General features: G+C 40.0%; 1 protein-coding gene across 1 annotated transcript; it reads left to right on the top strand.

Annotated features, from left to right (window-relative positions):
- Window positions 1-2,051: 2,051 nt before the first annotated feature.
- MAL2 (mal, T cell differentiation protein 2) lies at window positions 2,052-16,133 on the top strand. Its single transcript, XM_032777216.2, has 4 exons — window positions 2,052-2,282; window positions 5,469-5,639; window positions 12,750-12,899; window positions 15,146-16,133. The coding sequence occupies exons 1-4, from the start codon at window positions 2,151-2,153 to the stop codon at window positions 15,215-15,217; spliced, it is 525 nt and encodes a 174-aa protein (XP_032633107.1). The 5' UTR covers window positions 2,052-2,150; the 3' UTR covers window positions 15,218-16,133.
- The last annotated feature ends 1,447 nt before the right edge of the window (window positions 16,134-17,580 follow it).

Here is a 17,580-nt window from a genome sequence, read left to right on the forward strand (position 1 = left end):
GGCATGAATCCTTCGTCTGAAAAAGTAATTGTTTAAAAAAAAAAAGCTGAGAATGGTGCACAGATGTGGGATGAAGTTTATTTCATTTTACTCCAATCTATTTTCTGAGTGGGGGCAATGCCCCAGATATCTCTACAGAGTATCCATCCTAATCTCAAAATCCTGAATGGAGACAGCAAACAAAAACAAATATTTTATGATTATTTTATCTTTTGTCTGTGAAGATATCTTTTACTAAATTAAATGACATGATAAAGTTTATTATAAGCGGTATGATGAATGCACGTTTCCAGATGTATTTCGGACTATAAGTTTGGTCTCTCATTAATAACATTTTCCCCTACTGGAACTTAAGTGATAGTCTTTTGTCCTGCTACCCTTTTCTAAACTTGGATGTTACTAAAGTATATATGCAATTTCTTACTGTACTTTGGAGGGGAAACCCGCTGCATGTTATAAACAAATCTGAAGGAAGTCCCTGCGTTTAATGTTGAAGTCTCATAATTTCTTCATAAACCTTGTGATATTTGATGTTTTTCTTACAACTCCAACTCCTGGAGTCAAGTGACTGTATTAGAATCTCAGTTTTGGCTGGTTGATTATGTAAAGGTATAGTTTTGTGGTTGCACAGATAAAGTTTGAAACCATGAACCCTAAAGTCTCTGTAATGAGAAGGCAAATAAAAAGAATCCCAAATTATTTTTAAAATCTCATGATTATAAACCAATCTCATGATTTTGGTGGTCTGACTGCAGGAGGAATCTGGTCCTGGGTTCAGATTGCAAAAACTCCAGGAACTGGGGGCCTGCAGGAGGGGCTCTAGCCCTAAGTGCAGGTTGGGAACATCCCAGGGGCCAGTGGGCTATGGGGGTGTCTCTGGCCAACTGGGCTACAGGGGGTGGGGGTGTCTGGCCCTGGGTTGGGAACAGTCTAGGGACTGGAGTACTTGTGGCACCTTAAAGACTAACAAATTTATTTGAGCATAAGCTTTTGTGGGCTACAGCCCACTTCATTGGATGCATGCAGTGGAAAATACAGTAGGAAGATATATATACACACAGACAACATGAAACAATGGGTGTTACCATACACACTCTAACCAGAGTGATCAGTTAAGGTGAGCTATTACCAGCAGGCAGGGCCAGCTCTAGCCATTTCGCCACCCCAAGCACGGCAGCACGCCGCGGGGGGCACTCTGCCGCTCGCCGATCCTGCGGGACCAGCTGACCCTCTGCGGCATGCCGCCTCAAGCACGCGCTTGGCACGCTGGGGCCTGGAGCCGGCCCTGCCAGCAGGAGAGAAAAAAACTTTTAGTAGTGGTAATCAAAATGATCCATTTGCAGCAGTTGACAAGAAGTTGTGAGAAACAGTGGGGAGGGGGGAATAAACATGGGGAAATAGTTTTACTTTTTGTAATGACTCATCCACTCCCAGTCTTTATTCAAGCCTAATTTAATGGTGTCCATTTTGGAAATTAATTCCAATTCAGCAGTCTCAGGAACACCCTGCGGCCAGGGGCTACAAGAGTACATGCCCATGCTCAAGGCTCCATGGAGGAGCCACCAACTGCTATCTGTGGGACCAGGGTGGAATAGAAGATGGCCCACTGGGGGTTCCTCCCCCTCCACAGGTGGTAGATAGTCCTGCCACTTGGTATCAGGACAGGTCACAGGGGCACACTAGTGCGAGGAAGTGAACCGTGTGGTGCACGAGCTGATATAGTGGTTCCCTTGGCAGGGTTTGGAAGCAAACCTGCTGCAAGGCAGGCAGCGGCTCAGATTGTGGAAGGAGGGGACCAGGAGGGCTCGCAGAACAGGGGCCTGATGAAAAGGGCCGGAGGGCCTGGGGGGTCAGGCGCAGGCAGAGACCCCTGACCCTGAGTTGGGAACACCCCGGGGCCGAGTCTGGGCTCACCGCCTGGGGCAGGGGGCTGACGCTGTCTGAAGCCCACGGAGCAGAGAGCGAACCGGGCCTGCCGCTCCCAGGCGCGGGCGGCGCGTGCAGCAGCCCCCGGGCTGGGGACGGGGCGGCGCCCGGCGCAGGGGCTGGCCCAGCGCTTGGGTGCTGCACACACGCTTCCTGCACCTGCTCTGGGCGCAGCCTCCCCACAACCTGCGGCCACGTCAGGGCCAGGCTCGTTCCGCGGCAGCATGTCGGCCAGGGGGGGCTCCATGCCGCCGCCCCCCAACCCCACTGCCTACTTCCCCGCGCCCAGGATCACGCTGCCCGTAGGCTTGGACATCCTGCGCACCTACTCGGGAGCCTTCATCTGCCTGGAGATCGTGAGTGACCCGGCCGGGGGCTGCTCGGGGAGGGCAACGCTGCTGCTGGACACGGGCTCCCCGCTCGCCTCTTCTCCTGCCCCCAGCACCGCCCCCTCTAGCCCCGCTCCCTTTCCTTTCACTCGCTCCTGCCTTGAATCCCAGTTCCTCCTCCCGCAGCAGCAAATCCCCTTCTCCCAACATATCCTCAAATTCTGCCGCCGCCGCCGCCCAGCACTTGTTGCGCCGAGCGCGGGGCGCCTGGTCTTCGCTGTGACATTCCCAGAGCAGCAGGGCCAGTGTCCTGCACCCACAACCGGCGGCGGGGAGGGGGGTGCACACCTGCACGTTCCCCGTGTGCGGGAGCCCAGGCTGCTGCGAACAGACGGCACCGTAGCCCTGCCACCGGCCCCCCACGCTGCTAACCTGCCATTTTGTAGGTGGGAACGGTGGTGGCAGCATCGTGAGGTTCTGCTCCTGGAGCAGGAAACCGGAGAGCAAGAGCAGACTCTGCATTCTCCTGCCAGGAGCTATTCCCCAAAGGAGACGCCGGGGGAACTGGAGCATTGGACATTATGCAAGGGGCGGGTTAGGGGTGGGGTGGGGTGGGGGGAAGGACAGTCAGTTGGGGGAATGAATGTGTGTAAGATGCCTCCATTTTGCCTAATCCCGTTTTCCGACCTCAAAGCTTCCCCGGGAAGGGGGATCCTGTCCATCATACAACACCAGAGGTGTTTGTTCTCCTGATCCCCACGCAGATCCGTTTTTTTCATAGCTGTATCTTGGCTCCTGTTCCGTTTTAATTACCGGGCAGCAGCCACAGAACACTGTGTATGTATTTTACACTGCTTTATTTTAATCAAGACAATCTTGATCCTCCACACCTTTAGATCAGATTCAGAAGTCCAAGGAAGTAAAAATATACAGTGTATATGTTTTTAGGATCCCTCAAACTCTAGCATGCATGCATGCTTAACCTTACTGGCATGCCCAGTCCCATTGGGACTACTCATGACCTCAGCATTAGGACAAGGGTAAGAGTTTGCAGGATCAGCATTATGATTACTAACAGGTTAGAGGTGAAATGCTGGCCTCATTGAAGTTAATGGCAAACTCCCATTGATTTCAATCAGTCTAGGGTTTCACCCAGAATGTCTTTCTTCTTACAGTCACAGATTTGAATACTTACCTGGGCCCCAGTCTTTCAAATGAATCCCTATAGACATGCCTTCCCCTCCACACGAGGCCCTGACTTTTTTCAAAATAGCCTCCACACTGATCCAAGGATCCAGTTGCAGGACTGGAGCCCAGATCAGCAATGACCAAAAATTAACTGCCTGATGGATTTGCCAGCTTACGTTAACAGGTGCTGATGTTCTCAGGTCTTTCTCTGATATTGGGCCTGCCTAGGAGCACAGTGGATGTTTAAATTAGTAACCACGCTATCAGTCTCAGCGGTGGGATTTTGCAGAAAAGATTGTGCTTGTTACTACCCATTAAATGTCTGTTCTCTGAATAATGTTCTGAGCCTCCAGTGCTATAAAAGTTGGAGAAAGTCTGCTTCTTCACAACAACTAAAACCTGAAGAAAAGCCCTTGAAAATACCAATAACTTGAAGGCTGATCATACTAATCCATGGGAATGCTGAATGCAGGCTGCCAATGCACTTGTTACATCATCAGCCTCATTTTATCCACAGATAGTTGCATTTTATACCAAAGGAGACCTACTTCCTCCAAATTAAGGCAACTTCTGAAAATTGAGTCTGAGGTCCTAAATTCAGAAGAAACTGGGCAGGCATTATTTTGAAGTTGTAGTTCTTGCAGTCTGAAAATTTTATCTCCAATTTTATACTCTGAGAGGGTTGAATTGGAAAGGGTAACTCAATGTAAATTTTGAGCAGTGTGCAGTTAACAGATCAGTTCTATTTCAATCAAGTTAAGGCTTTCTGTATTAAAGGAACACATTTCAGGAAGCAAGTATCACTCTTACAGAGATCTGTGTTTGATTGAAGTCATGAATTGAGAAGATCAGTGTGCTGCAACTTTGTAGGACTAAATTCTGCTCATAATTATATAGATCTTATAGTTTTTTTGCTGCAGGATGGCTACCTTTACATCTGCTATTGTATGTTCAGGGAGGTTATTAATTTTTAGGAATGGCAATATACAAAAACCTGTAGAACACTTCAACCTCCCTGGACACACAATAGCAGATTTAAAAATAGCCATCCTGCAGCAAAAAAACTTCAGGACCAGACTCCAAAGAGAAACTGCTGAGCTTCAGTTCATCTGCAAATTTGGCACCATCAGCTCAGGATTAAACAAAGACTGTGAATGGCTAGTCAACTACAAAAGCAGTTTCTCCTCCCTTGATGTTCACACCTCAACTGCTAGCAGAGGGCCTCATCCTCCCTGATTGAACTAACCTCATTATCTCTAGACTGATTCTTGCCTGCATATTTATACCTGCTTCTGGAAATTCCCACCATATGCGTCTGATGAAGTGGTTATTCACCCACAAAAGCTTGTGCTCCAATACTTCTGTTAGTCTATAAGGTGCCACAGGACTCTTCATTGCTTCATTTACCTGACTTTCATGACACAGCAGACTACCATAGTTCTGCTAGTTTTTTATATTTTACTTTTGTTTGTTGCTTTTTTACGCTTTTGGGTATAAACAATAAGTCCTGTATATACATTTATAATTATCTCATATCTGTATCTGCTGGGAGCTGTATCTGCTGGGAGCTCATATCTGTATCTGCTGGGAGCTAATATCTATGGGTATAAGATTTAGATTTCAATCTCATTTACATCCTTGGCATACCAGTTGCAACAGATACAGATTTATTTATTTCTATTTTAGGATAAATGCATTTTGATAATATTTTCTCTTGTCCTGTATTTCCTTCAAAATCAGATTTCAGTGAAACTTCAGAAGCAATTAAGTGATTTAGGAACCTAAATCCCATTTTCAAAAATGATTTACAAGCTTATGTCCTATTGACTTTCAATTACTTTGCCTTTTGAATAGCTAAGTCACTTTTCAAGAGGGGATTTTTTGAATGTTTTACCCCAGTGCCAAAAATTGCACCTGAAAGCTTTTTTAAAAAAATAAATGAACTGTTAGTTCTTAGTCAGGAGGGGCTGGCCAAGATTCAGCGTTAAGCCTTTATTCTCATCATGGTTTTGTTTTTTTCTGCAGCTGTTTGGAGCACTTGTCTGGATTTTGATAGCTGCCACTAGAGTTCCCCTGCCTCTGCTGCAGGGATGGGTGATGTTTGTGTCAGTGACTGCTTGTTTTTTGTCCATCCTCTTCCTGGGCGTGTTCCTTTTTAGTTATACACACAGAATTGCTGTGGATTGGAACCAGGTGGTAAGTTTTTTTTCCCCTTGTGGGCATGATTTTACGAGAAGAAACAAATTAATCTTACTCTTCATAAGACTCTTAAGGTCTGATCCAAAGCCCATTGAAGTTACTGAAGAGATTCTAATTAATTTTGATGAGCTTTGGATCAGGTCCTTAAATGTTATGCTAGTGTTGGTGCCTGCTTTCACATCATGAATGGCCAAAGCATGGTCTGCAGCACAAATATAGTTCAGAGTTCTTCAGAGACTCTTGTCTGCCCTTTTCTTTTAATTTGATGGTGCAGCCTGTGGAACTACAGGTCCCAGCATGCAGTGCTCAGTGTTTATTTAATCACATGGCAAGAGTCTGCTAGTTATGATGAAGCTTTACATGCTGAAACCAGTAGTCCTCCAGCTGTGCCTCCATATTAAAAAAATAAAAAATAAAATAGCAGTAATCTGATCCATTTTATGCAAGTTATATGCCTATCTCAAAGTATTGGAAAGTTACCAAGTGCATCCCTCAATGACTTATAGTTTGTGTTCTCCTGTGCTGTTACCTAAAAAATGTGTTCTTGTGAGGTGTATGCTCAGAATGGGGAGTTTCTAACAGCCTAAAAGTGGTGAAATACAATTCTTTATCATTCTATTTTTTAGTATTGTGAGACTTCTTTAGTGAGCAGTAACAGGCAGAGAAAATACACAAAGAATCAGACCTTCTAACAATCTTTATGGTTTTAAAATGCAGTTGTGCCTAATTTGTCAACACCTTTATTAAATAGCCTTTTTTTCTGTGTGGCTCATCTTTATGACTGGCAATCATACTGCTTTTAGCCAGATTTGTATGTTTCAGTATAAACATCCATGGTTGTGCATCCCTTGATATCCAAGTAACTGTGTTGAGAGTCCCTGGATCTGCGCAAATCTTGAATCAAAGGTCATAGAACTTCATAAGTTTGGGGTTTGAAAGATGAAACTTGTGTAATGAGTCCATTAGCAGTGATAGTCTGGATTCCGTCCAAACAGACTTTAGCACCGTAGCACCAGTGTTTCACTGTACATACAAAGTACAACTTCAGCTCTTGAATGGAATTAAACCACAAATCAAGTTAAGCTTGTTAATGACTTTTTAATGCTTTAAACACAAAATAAAAGTCATGATCCAGGGATTGTGAGCTGGATGTTGTGAAATTCCCTGCAGTTTCCCCAGAGGGTGGTTAGTGTTGTTCAGTGGCAGTCACATCAGTTAATATGCAGGAAAGCACATAAAGCATGTGCGTTACTTTTAAGCAAGTGAATAGTGTCATTGGTTTCAGCGGAACCAATCACAGACTTAAAGTTCTGCACATAATTAAGTGCTTTGCTGGACTGGAGCCATAGTGCTTTTTTTGCATGTTCGAAGTACTACACAAACATTCATCCCATAACTCTCCTTAGAAGTATGCATTGTACATTATTGACTTTGTCCTATCAAATGCTTGTTGAGTATTTTTATATCTGTAGGATAAGGAATTTTGACACCTCTCTGTGATAAACTGAGTGCTGCTGCTGGAACCTCTCATGTGAGAAAAATAGTAATAGGTGCACATCATCTGTGAAAGCCATGCCTATGATGTTTGCCTGTGATTTTTGTTAAAAATTCCCCATGATTAACAGGTCAAAGAAATGGGATATGAACCTTTTATACCTAGTTCACGGGCTCAAAATCCAGTCCAGATCACTAATGACCGAAAGATAATTACCATTTGGCCACAGTTCAGCATAGTACCTGCCGGACCTAAATTTGTCCTGTAGTATGCTGGACCTAGATTTTTTCAGCAAGATACCATGACTTCTCCATTGCTGAAATCTATTGCAATGGCAAATTCTGTGGAGGACTTTTGAAAAAACAAGGGTTTTTTAATCTGGTTATATAAACTCTTTTTTTTTTTTTAAATAAAAAGATAGTATACCATGTTGCTGTTTGATTTAACACTTACATTGGAAAGTGTTTAAAGAAAAAGATTTTTGTATTATTCCTTATGCTGCAGAAACTAAAATTTGGCATGGAATTCAGAATAGCTAATTAAGGCTAGTGGTTTGAGAAGGCCAAAAATGGGAAAAGTCCAAGCATATTATTTTAATTATTATTGCTTGTCATGGAAAATTATAAGAAGAGTCCAATATCTTTTATTTTAAAATAAAAATATTTTAAAACCATTTTAAACCCCCAACTCTCCACTCTCCTGGATGCAAATGAGTTGTACTTTTAGGGTAAGATTCTACCAATCTTATGCCGAGTTTACTTCCTGCTTCCTTTCTTCCTTCCTTCCTTCCTGCTTAGCCCTATTCAATCTAGTGTTTTACTCCCATGAGTAATCACACTAACTCAGTATGAGTAAGGAAGTTGCGTTGCTCCCAGTGATTCTCAAACTTTTGTTTGACCCCTTTCACACAGCAAGCCTCTGAGTGCGACCGCCCCCTTATAAATTAAAAACACTTTTTAATATATTGAACACCATTATAAATGCTGGAGGCATAGCGGGGTTTGGGGTGGAATCTGACAGCTCTCAACCAACCATGTAATAACCTTGTGACCCCCTGAGGGGTCCCGACCCCCAGTTTGAGATCCCCTGCTCTATACTGAACAAGATGATATGGCAAAGACCATAGAGTTTATTCTCTGCTGCCCTACATATTGTGTAGTCATTTACATCTGCACAAACTAGATGTAAGCTACCATTCCATTCTGATCTGGTGGTATTTTACACACACTTTGCACAAGATTTATGTGACTGTGCAAGGTGTAAGGCAGTGGAGAATTGGGCACCTGCTTTTTTATTTAAAAATCCTAACAGTAAACAGTTAGGTTTTGGATCACAGGCATCATGTCCTGGTTAGAACTGTACTGTTGATACGTATCTTCACTGTACCTATTGCCAGGGAAGTTAGTGGTCGGCATGTGGATGGAGGAAATGGCAAGTTCTCTTTTTAAAATCTCTCTTCTGTGTACAGCTAGGACTAAGATACTCACTGAACAGTGTCGGGGTAGCCGTGTTAGTCTGTATCCATAAAAACAAAAAGGAGTTTGGTGGCACCTTAAAATATTTATTTGGGCATTATGGAATAGGGATTATAAATTCTAATTCGATAGTATGAGACAATATATTCACGTAATGTTTAAGAAAAGTTTTGTAAATGGGTCCCAATAGTTCATGGATTAGGGACCCAATTTTATGGGGCTCCAGGGACTTATGTATAGATTATTTAGGTTAATCTTTCTATCTACCCAATGGGACTCAGTGCTCAGTCTAGAAGATACCATCAGAGATGCTTAGTTTTGCAGTTCTCCAACTGTGGATTTGTGTCTTCAACGATAACATGCTTGTTAACAGCAAAAATGTTTTAAAATAAATAATATATATAGGTGAGAAATAACAGACCTCAACCCTATTGTCCCTCTGCAAATTTGTGTACACAGAGTCAATCCCTTACCACTCTCTAAAAATGAAAAGTTTCAAAAAGTTCAATGAATGGAAGATTGTTGGGGGCGGAATAGATCTGACAAGGAGAAGAAGTCTGGCGATAAATGTGAGAAGGGAGGGACAGGCAGTAGAAACAAAAATGAATCTGAGCACCATATTCCAGAAGCCTTGTAGTCTTTCTGAGTGTAGCCTTCATTGATTTGAGATCTACCATATCATTCTCTCACTAGAAGGGAAAATCTATAATGATAGTAGGCTGTAAAAGAGAGCCAGTTTGGAAATATTTTAATGAAGTTCCTCTACCTGTGGGTAAGATAGGCATGCATGCAAAATGCAAACAGTGCAACAAAGAAATGCAAGGCCTGGTTGCCCAAATGAAACAACATCATGAGAAGCGTTCTTTCTCAGGAGGAAGCTGTGTTGAAGATGATGAAAGGAACATGTCTGAACATGCAGGATCTTCAGGTTGGTAAACTTTTTTTTTTATTTCATACTTCTTTCTTAAGGACTGGCTGTCTTCCTTCTGGACTATTCATGAATTCTCATGTTTGAGCAAAAAATATAGTTATTACTCTATGGTACTAGCATTTTAGATGCAGTTGTGATAAAAAATAAATAGCTGAAATAGGCAGAACTTCCTTTTACAATTTTGCCTTTAAAGTAATACTGTGTGTCAGTGAATGCAATGAGTAATACTAAATGAGTAGTATGGCAATAATAATTACATAACTGTATTTGACTTATTTTGTTTAGGAGAATCCATCCTCAACATACAGGATTCTGAAGACTATCCACCTTCAAGATCGCCATCATAGTTTCAGAGTTATCTGCCAATAACTTGTTTCAGTCCCATCATGTATGTCACATAGCCACAGGATATCACCAGTAGCAAAAAAAAATCTCCATCATCCAGAAACAACCATAGCTAAGTTTGTGACAAGAACCAGCAGATTACAAAAAGAGGTAATTGATGAAAAAATTGCCTGGTTTGCTTATGCAACAAACTGTCCTTTCCGTATGATTGAGAACCCATGCTTCATTAACATGGTTCAGTCATTAACACCAGGATACAGTCCACCCAACAGAGCAGATGTTGCAGGCAAATTGCTGGATAAAGTGTATGAAAGAGAAATTGAGCAGTGTGCAAAAAGTCTAGAGGGTAAAATTGTTAACCTGAGTCTTGATGGATGGAGCAATCTGCATAATGGTCCTGTTGTATAAGCTTGTGTGACAACAGAAGAAGGAAATGTCTTCCTTACAGAAACAACTGATACATCAGGAAATGCACACACAGCAGAATACTTACAAGAAGTAGCAGTAAAAGCTGGAACAACCTGAAAAAAATTCAAATGTCTAGTATGCAGCTTGGTCACAGACAATGCTGCAAATGCATCCAAGATGAGAAGAAATCATTTATAAGAGAGTTCCCAAGCTAATAACATATGATTGCAGTGCTCATTTGAGCACCTCCTAGCCAAAGACTTCAGTGTTCCAGAAATAAAGGCTAATGTTGTTGAAATTGCAAAATACTTTTGTAACATCCACTTTGCAGCAGCTGCTCTGAAAAAAGTGGGAGGAACCAAGCTAACTCTCCCACAAGATGTGCGATGGAACGGTTTTGAGCACTATATCAAGAACTGGCCTAATCTGATGATAGTTTGTGAACAAAATCATGAAAAAATGGCCCTGTCACAGCCAAAGTTCTCAACATTGGGCTTAAGAGAAATGTTGAACACATGATGCGTACCCTGAAGTCTGTTTCTGTAGTCTTGAACAAAATGCAGGGAAATAGCTGTTTTATTGCTGATGCTGTTGAAAATTGGAAGTAACTGAGTGAAATCTTAAAAAGAGAAATATGCAATGACAGAGTAAATTATAAGCATTAAAAAAAAGGAGCAGGATAAGCACTATTTCCAGCTCTTTTCCTTGCAAATATTCTCATAAACGGTACGAGGGTCAAACCTTAACTGCTGAAGAAGAGGAGTTGGCTATGACATGGACATCCAGCAATCATCCCTCCATAATGCCAACTATAATAAACTTCAGAGCTAAGGGTGAACCATTCAAGAAATATATGTTTGCTGATGATGTTTTAAAGAAAGTCACACCAGTGAACTGGTGGAAGTCACTTAAGCACTTGGATTCAGAGACTGTTGAAGTAATAATCTCACTTTTAACAGCAGTAGCTTCTTCTGCCGGCTTAGAAGGAATATTTTCTTCCTTTGGACTAATTCATTCCAAATCATTTGGGACCTGAAAAAGCAAGAAAGCTTGTTTTTCTTTTCCAGATTATGAACAAACAGGAAAACGAAGGTGAAGACAACTGAGTTATCTGCAGAAGCCAATATTTTAAGTTTCTCATGTTGACCTGGCTGACGTAGTCAATTTAATTTTTTTTTTTAATATTTCATTTAACTATTTTAGTTAAAAACAATTTTAACACAAACAAACCTGATTTTTAAAAACTTGAATGTTTAAGTAAATTCAGATTTCAGATGCATGTTTTGTTAAAATATTATGTTTGCTGTTGAAGAAAAAAATCCAAAATACATTACGTTGTTGTTTTAGTTAAATAAACCAGTTTAACTGTCTGTCTGGTGATGTTCTCCTCCTAATACAGCATGGCAGGAAAATCCTCCAAATATTAGTGCTTAACCTGTTGAATTGGAGATAGTCCACCTCCCAGTGACTTCATAAATATCTGCTTCAATTACCTTTGGTAAATGAAATAACCAAACAATCATTCATTTTCTAATATAGCTGTAAAACTAATCTGAAATGTTTTCAAAATAAATCACTTAAAAAATATATAGCATGTACCTTCTAAAAATGAAACCTACATCTGTCTCTGAGTTTGAAGAATATGTATTAAGGTTATAACAACCAACAAGAATGCACTTTTATGTAGAAATCCATGATTAAATCGAGTCTTCCTGACTAGTGATTTAAATCATGATTTAAATCAAATCCACTCTGATTCTGTACACTGTGTGTTTTACAGAATAGAAATAGAAATATTTTAGAGAGGTTCTAAAAGCTTTATTGTATCCCTGGGCCTGGAGTTGAAATGTACAGGACTCAGGAGAGAGAAATTAAAACTAACACTTAAAACACCTCTTTAAATGAACGTAAATAGCAAATGTTTGTATACACATGTGCACAATATAGTGTGTGTGAGAGATAAGTAATAGGATATGTTTTGTGTTTTACTATAAATATGGTATGCACCATGCTACTTTGAAATAGTGGTTCTAGTTGTTTTTTCTTTTTAATAACAACGTTGCTGGGTTATTATAGCCATTATTGCAAATGTGCCTTAAAACATGGCAACATAATTGCTGACCTAGATCATTTAAGAGGTCAAGCTATATTTATTTTACAGGTGTGGGTTTTGTTGTTTTGTTTTTATAGTATTGCAGAGTAACATAACTGAGTTGTTTCACTTTGTATACTTTTTTAGGATATAAAAATGAAAAAAGTTTCTTACTATGGTGTGTTTCATTGTAATTTGACTACACTCTGATGCCATTAATTTTAGATGAACGATCTGAACGTCTTCTATGTGGCACCTCTAAGCTTGCTTTTGTTTGCAGTGAAACTCAAGAGATTAGTTAAGAAGAATGCACATAGCCAGTCAGTTACAACATAGATTAAATCTGTCACTTTCTTTTCAGGATTTTCTTTTCCATGCGGCTACTTTTGTCTTTTATTTTGGAGCCTTTTTACTGCAAGCAGCAACAACATCTCTGCGTAATTATCGATTTCCATCAAATGGCACTGTGTTGCTAGGTGATCAAGAGTATAACATAAGCATAGCAGCCTCAGTAAGTATTTTGTGGATGTACATCAAGAGATGGAAGTCTGTTTTAACCCTTTTTAGCTACCCAACTAATCTAATGGCTAACTAGAATGTTAAGTTTTCGGGAAAGGGACTCTCTGTTTTTGTGTGTTACACAGCACAGAATAGTCACATATTGATGATTTAATTTTTTATTTCTCCCTCACCCCAGTAAGTTGTTACTGTGTGGTAGGTATTTGCTTCACTATAGAATAATGGACTTTATAAGGGAACATTTAGAGTGAGTCATACTAGTCAGTGGAAGTAAAGGCTCAATTATTGATTGTGCTCTCTCTTCCATAGATGTGTGCCAGTGGGTTTAGCGCAAGGGATTGGAAATACTGTTCTTAGTTTTTACACCTTCTATCAGTGTCTTGTTAAATCATGGGATCATAGACATTTATTTAAGCTTATTAAAAACCTCTATATGTGTCCATCATAAAAATTAAAATATACAATACAGAAATGAGAAAGGACTGCTCAACCCACCTAGACATAAATATCTACCAGCTGTTATGAAGATAAAACAAATAAATTGCTCCAGTGCATAGCCCATCCTCTCTGAAAGGCAAAAAAAAAAATATGGATGAGCTTTGCAGCTAGACAAATGCAGGCTGCAGTGGGTCTAGATGTGAGGAATTAGTTTCAAAGTCCAGGAAGCTCACTGAGAGTCCTCTACAAGCAGCATCCTCCCAGTTATAACAAGACAGCTCCAGCTGATCCTAGCTGTGGCAGTATGGCATGGGAATAGAGATTAACTATGTCCCAAATCTGTCAGGTCTGTATAATAGGTCAGCATCCTGAATTCTACCCAGAAACTTATGAGGAGCCATTACAGTTCCTAGATGTCTGATGTAAAGTTCCACTTAGTATGCAGAATTCCTGCCTTTCTCATAGTTCTGCTGAGCTATAGTGGGTTGGGGGCTCTTGTGAAGCTCCCCATTGGACTCTTCCAGGCTGTAGGTGGGGAAGAAGCTCCAGTCTCTAGGCCCCTCGCAGTGCTGATGGGATATGGGGAAGAAAAGCCAAACAGAAGAGCACTGTCCCCTAGCTCCTTCACTGCTGTTCCCCAAGTGTCTTAATTAAACTTAGTGTGTATGAAAATAATTATCATCTTGTCACACATTCATTTTTGCTGCCATTAACCAAGAAAGTGTTAAATAAAGACTGCATAGAGAAAACAGAAAAATTAAAGCCCTGCTAAATATCTGCTGTCAAGACAATGACCTTCTAACTGTTTATATTATTGATTAAAGCATGTGTCTAGATTCTTTTTAAAAAAGTAATAATCCCAGCAGTTATTAGCATCTGTTTTCCAGACATTCATCATCTCAGTCAAAGCATGTGTAGTATGGGTAGGATGTAATAATCTAAGTGACTCCAAGTACAGAGAGGGAGAGTCAGGCCTCCATCATTCTGACTTGGAACACATTAGAAAGGGATTTTTTTTTATTAAATTGAAATACTTTCTGGTTTCTATCCTCCCTAGTTCTTCACAAATGAATTCATAGAGCCATCTAGTATAACTTCTAGGATGAATGCAAACATAGATTTCACCTTATGATCCCTGCAGCGAAACAATTTGTGATTAAGCTAGAGCACATCTTACAGAAAGACATCCAGTCCTTCTTTGAAGACTGTACGTGCTAGAAACTTTACAACATTCCTTAGTAACTTATTCCAGTGGCTGATTATCTTCAAGGACCAAAAAAAATAATAATAATAATAATTGTGCCCATTTCCTTATTTCTACAAGTAAATAATAAATGTTGATGCCATATTGTTTTAGTGGGAGCTTTCTCCTCAGCTTATGTTTGCCGGAGGTGGATGCATTAACTTGGAGATGAATGAAATTAAATAAGAATACAAACAAAAGCCAAATGACTGTGTTCATCCTTGATTATGAGAAGAAACTTAATTATAAGGTATAAAAATAAGTATTTAAGAGGGTTGCACCAGGACCTAGGTAAAAGACCTACTTTAGTTACAAAGTAGCAAAGTGATGTCAGGATTTGATGCTTTTGACACATGTCAACGCCATAGCACGTAGGCGCTGGACCTGAGGGTCATGATAGCATCACAGGGGTTCACAACCAATCTTCCTTATGGCTTTTGAGCTAACTGGGGGGAAATTCTGAAGCTTCCTTGTAAAATGTGGTTATGGGAAAAGTTGAGGAGCTCTGGAGGAGTAATAGAAATCTCATGTGTCATTCATCTCGTTTTCTTCTGCAGATTTTTGCCTTTGCAACGGCTATCTGTTATGGTTGTAGCACAGCCCTTGCTTTAAGAAGATGGAAACTATAGCACTTGAAGAGGTTAATGGTTCAACATTCTAGTTTAGTTTGTGTAATTGTGTATAAGATCAAATTAAATGACACTTGTCTTTCAAACTATAACAGAATTCCAAAAGGCTTTTATGTATAAACTCTATTTTAAAAATGTTAAAAATGCAAATAAGCTCATATTAGAATTACTTTAATTGAAATAATCCTTGATTGTTTTTTACTTATTTTATGCTAATTAGAAGCATTATTCTACTATCTATATAGTATTATACAGTTTAGTGAGAAATAGATGCATCATTAGCAGACAACTGAATTTTGGTGCTAAACAATTAGGAGGAAGGAAGTGAAAGGTAAACAAATGTGTTATATGCACAGGCAGCTAAAAGCTACAAGTTGCAGTGCCTATGGTTAATTATTATTAAAAGCCCCACTCCTGCAATAAGCTCCAAGTAGGCAGCGTCCTTGGGTCTCTGCACAGATTCAAGCATCTGCCACACAGTGCTCCTTGCAGGATGAGGGCCTAGCTTGACTTTTGTGAGATTGCCTTAATATTTTTAAAGCAAAACTTAAAGAAAAACTATTTTAGTTTCCTTCCAGTACAATCTTGTGAAATACTTTACAGCCATTTCTGGCAGCGATAATTTGATCTTTTCTATAATTGTGTTGTATTCCTTAGTAAATACAAATTGTTTAGTACTATTGGTCTGTAGTTTCCTATATTCACAGATTTAGTTCTGTCAATTCTATTTATATTGCAAAATGTAAACAGTGCATTTGTGTTGTGTATATCTGTGGTATGTTTTGGTTTAAAACAAAGTATTTGCACTGTTTCACCTTGCTGTAAGTACAGTTTTTACTTCATGTGGTACATTTGTTGTTTACTGTATGAGTCAATATCGTTTGAATGGAGTATTACAGAATGTTGAATTCTCTCTAATCTGAATTTGCAGTGGTTTATTTGTTGCATCCTAAAGCACCAATCTTGCAAAGGAATCTTTACATGGGCAGATCCTTATGCCACTGCAGAGTCTTGCTGAAGTCAGTGGGACACCATTGGACTATAAGGATCCACCCAGGGAGATGCTTTTGCAGGAATGTTGAAGTCTGATCAAGTTTGCTTTGAATATCCCAGTTATGTAATGAAATAAATGAGGTATAAATATATCAAACTTAACTTAACAAACATGTGTTACACCATATCACTTCCCTCCCCCTTTATCACTATTTAGCAGATATTTAAAAAAAAAAGTAATAACTTTAGTTCTTGCAAAAGTGCCAAATTGTTAGCCTCAGAGACTGAAGACCCCTTGTCATCAATAGAAAAGCAGCAATGTAAGCTTCCTTACACTACCTTCCATGCATTTGTTCTGTAGAGACCACTTGCAAGTGGACATGGTAGTACACTTTCTCGCCTACTCAGGCCTGGTCTATACCTAGAACTTAGATTCATCTAGCTACATCACTCAGGGCTGTAAATACACTCCTTCTGGAGTACAGTTAGGTTGACCTAACCCCCACTGTAGATGCAGCTAAGTCAAAAGAAGAATTCTTCTGACAAACTAGGTGCCACCTCTTGGAAAGGTGGATTACCTATGTTGATGGAAAACCCTCTTCCATCGATGTAGGAAGTGTCTATATCATAGGCGAACTGTAGGACAAATCCAGATCACCAGATGCTTTTGAACAGATTGAAAAATATTTGTATTTACTTATTATCATTATTGTTATTTTTTATTATTTTCTCTGGAATCTGGACCTTGACTGTACCTTGACCAAGAAATTTGGACTTTGATAAAAAACAATTGACTACCGCTGGTCTACACTATAGCTTCAGCACTGTAGCAGTGCCATTGTAATGCAGACATGGCCTCAGTCTCAGTATGCCAACAATGGTGGTGGTGCTGAAGATGCATGAGGATCTCTGCTGGGAACCTAACTCATCTGACATGTGCAACTGAATCACTGTCAATAGTGACAACTTTCAGTCAGTACTGGCCTGGACCAATTTTATATCAATGACCTGGAAATGAATGGCACCTTCTCAATGCCCTGAGCCATTTAACTCTCCAGAACTATTGTAATAAGTTGATTTGGTATATTTCATTTTCTGAAAATGTCTGTCTTTCTCCCACTTTGCACTGGCTGAATCTTCAGCTCTTTACTCTCATCTAATGTGTATTGTGATTTTAAATTTTGTCTCATGCAATATGGCACAAAACAAAACACTGGATTTCATATTGAATAAAATAACTTTACACTGGAGTGTACAGATGAAAGGGATTTCTCCCTAAGATATAACAGTGACTTACACTCAGCTGCATTAAATGCTTTAATCCAGTGTATTTGATACTGTGGTTACTGATAGATTTTCATCAGTTGGAT

The sequence above is a fragment of the Chelonoidis abingdonii genome, chromosome 2, assembly GCF_003597395.2.
Source record: "Chelonoidis abingdonii isolate Lonesome George chromosome 2, CheloAbing_2.0, whole genome shotgun sequence".
Lineage (NCBI taxonomy): Eukaryota > Metazoa > Chordata > Testudines > Testudinidae > Chelonoidis > Chelonoidis abingdonii.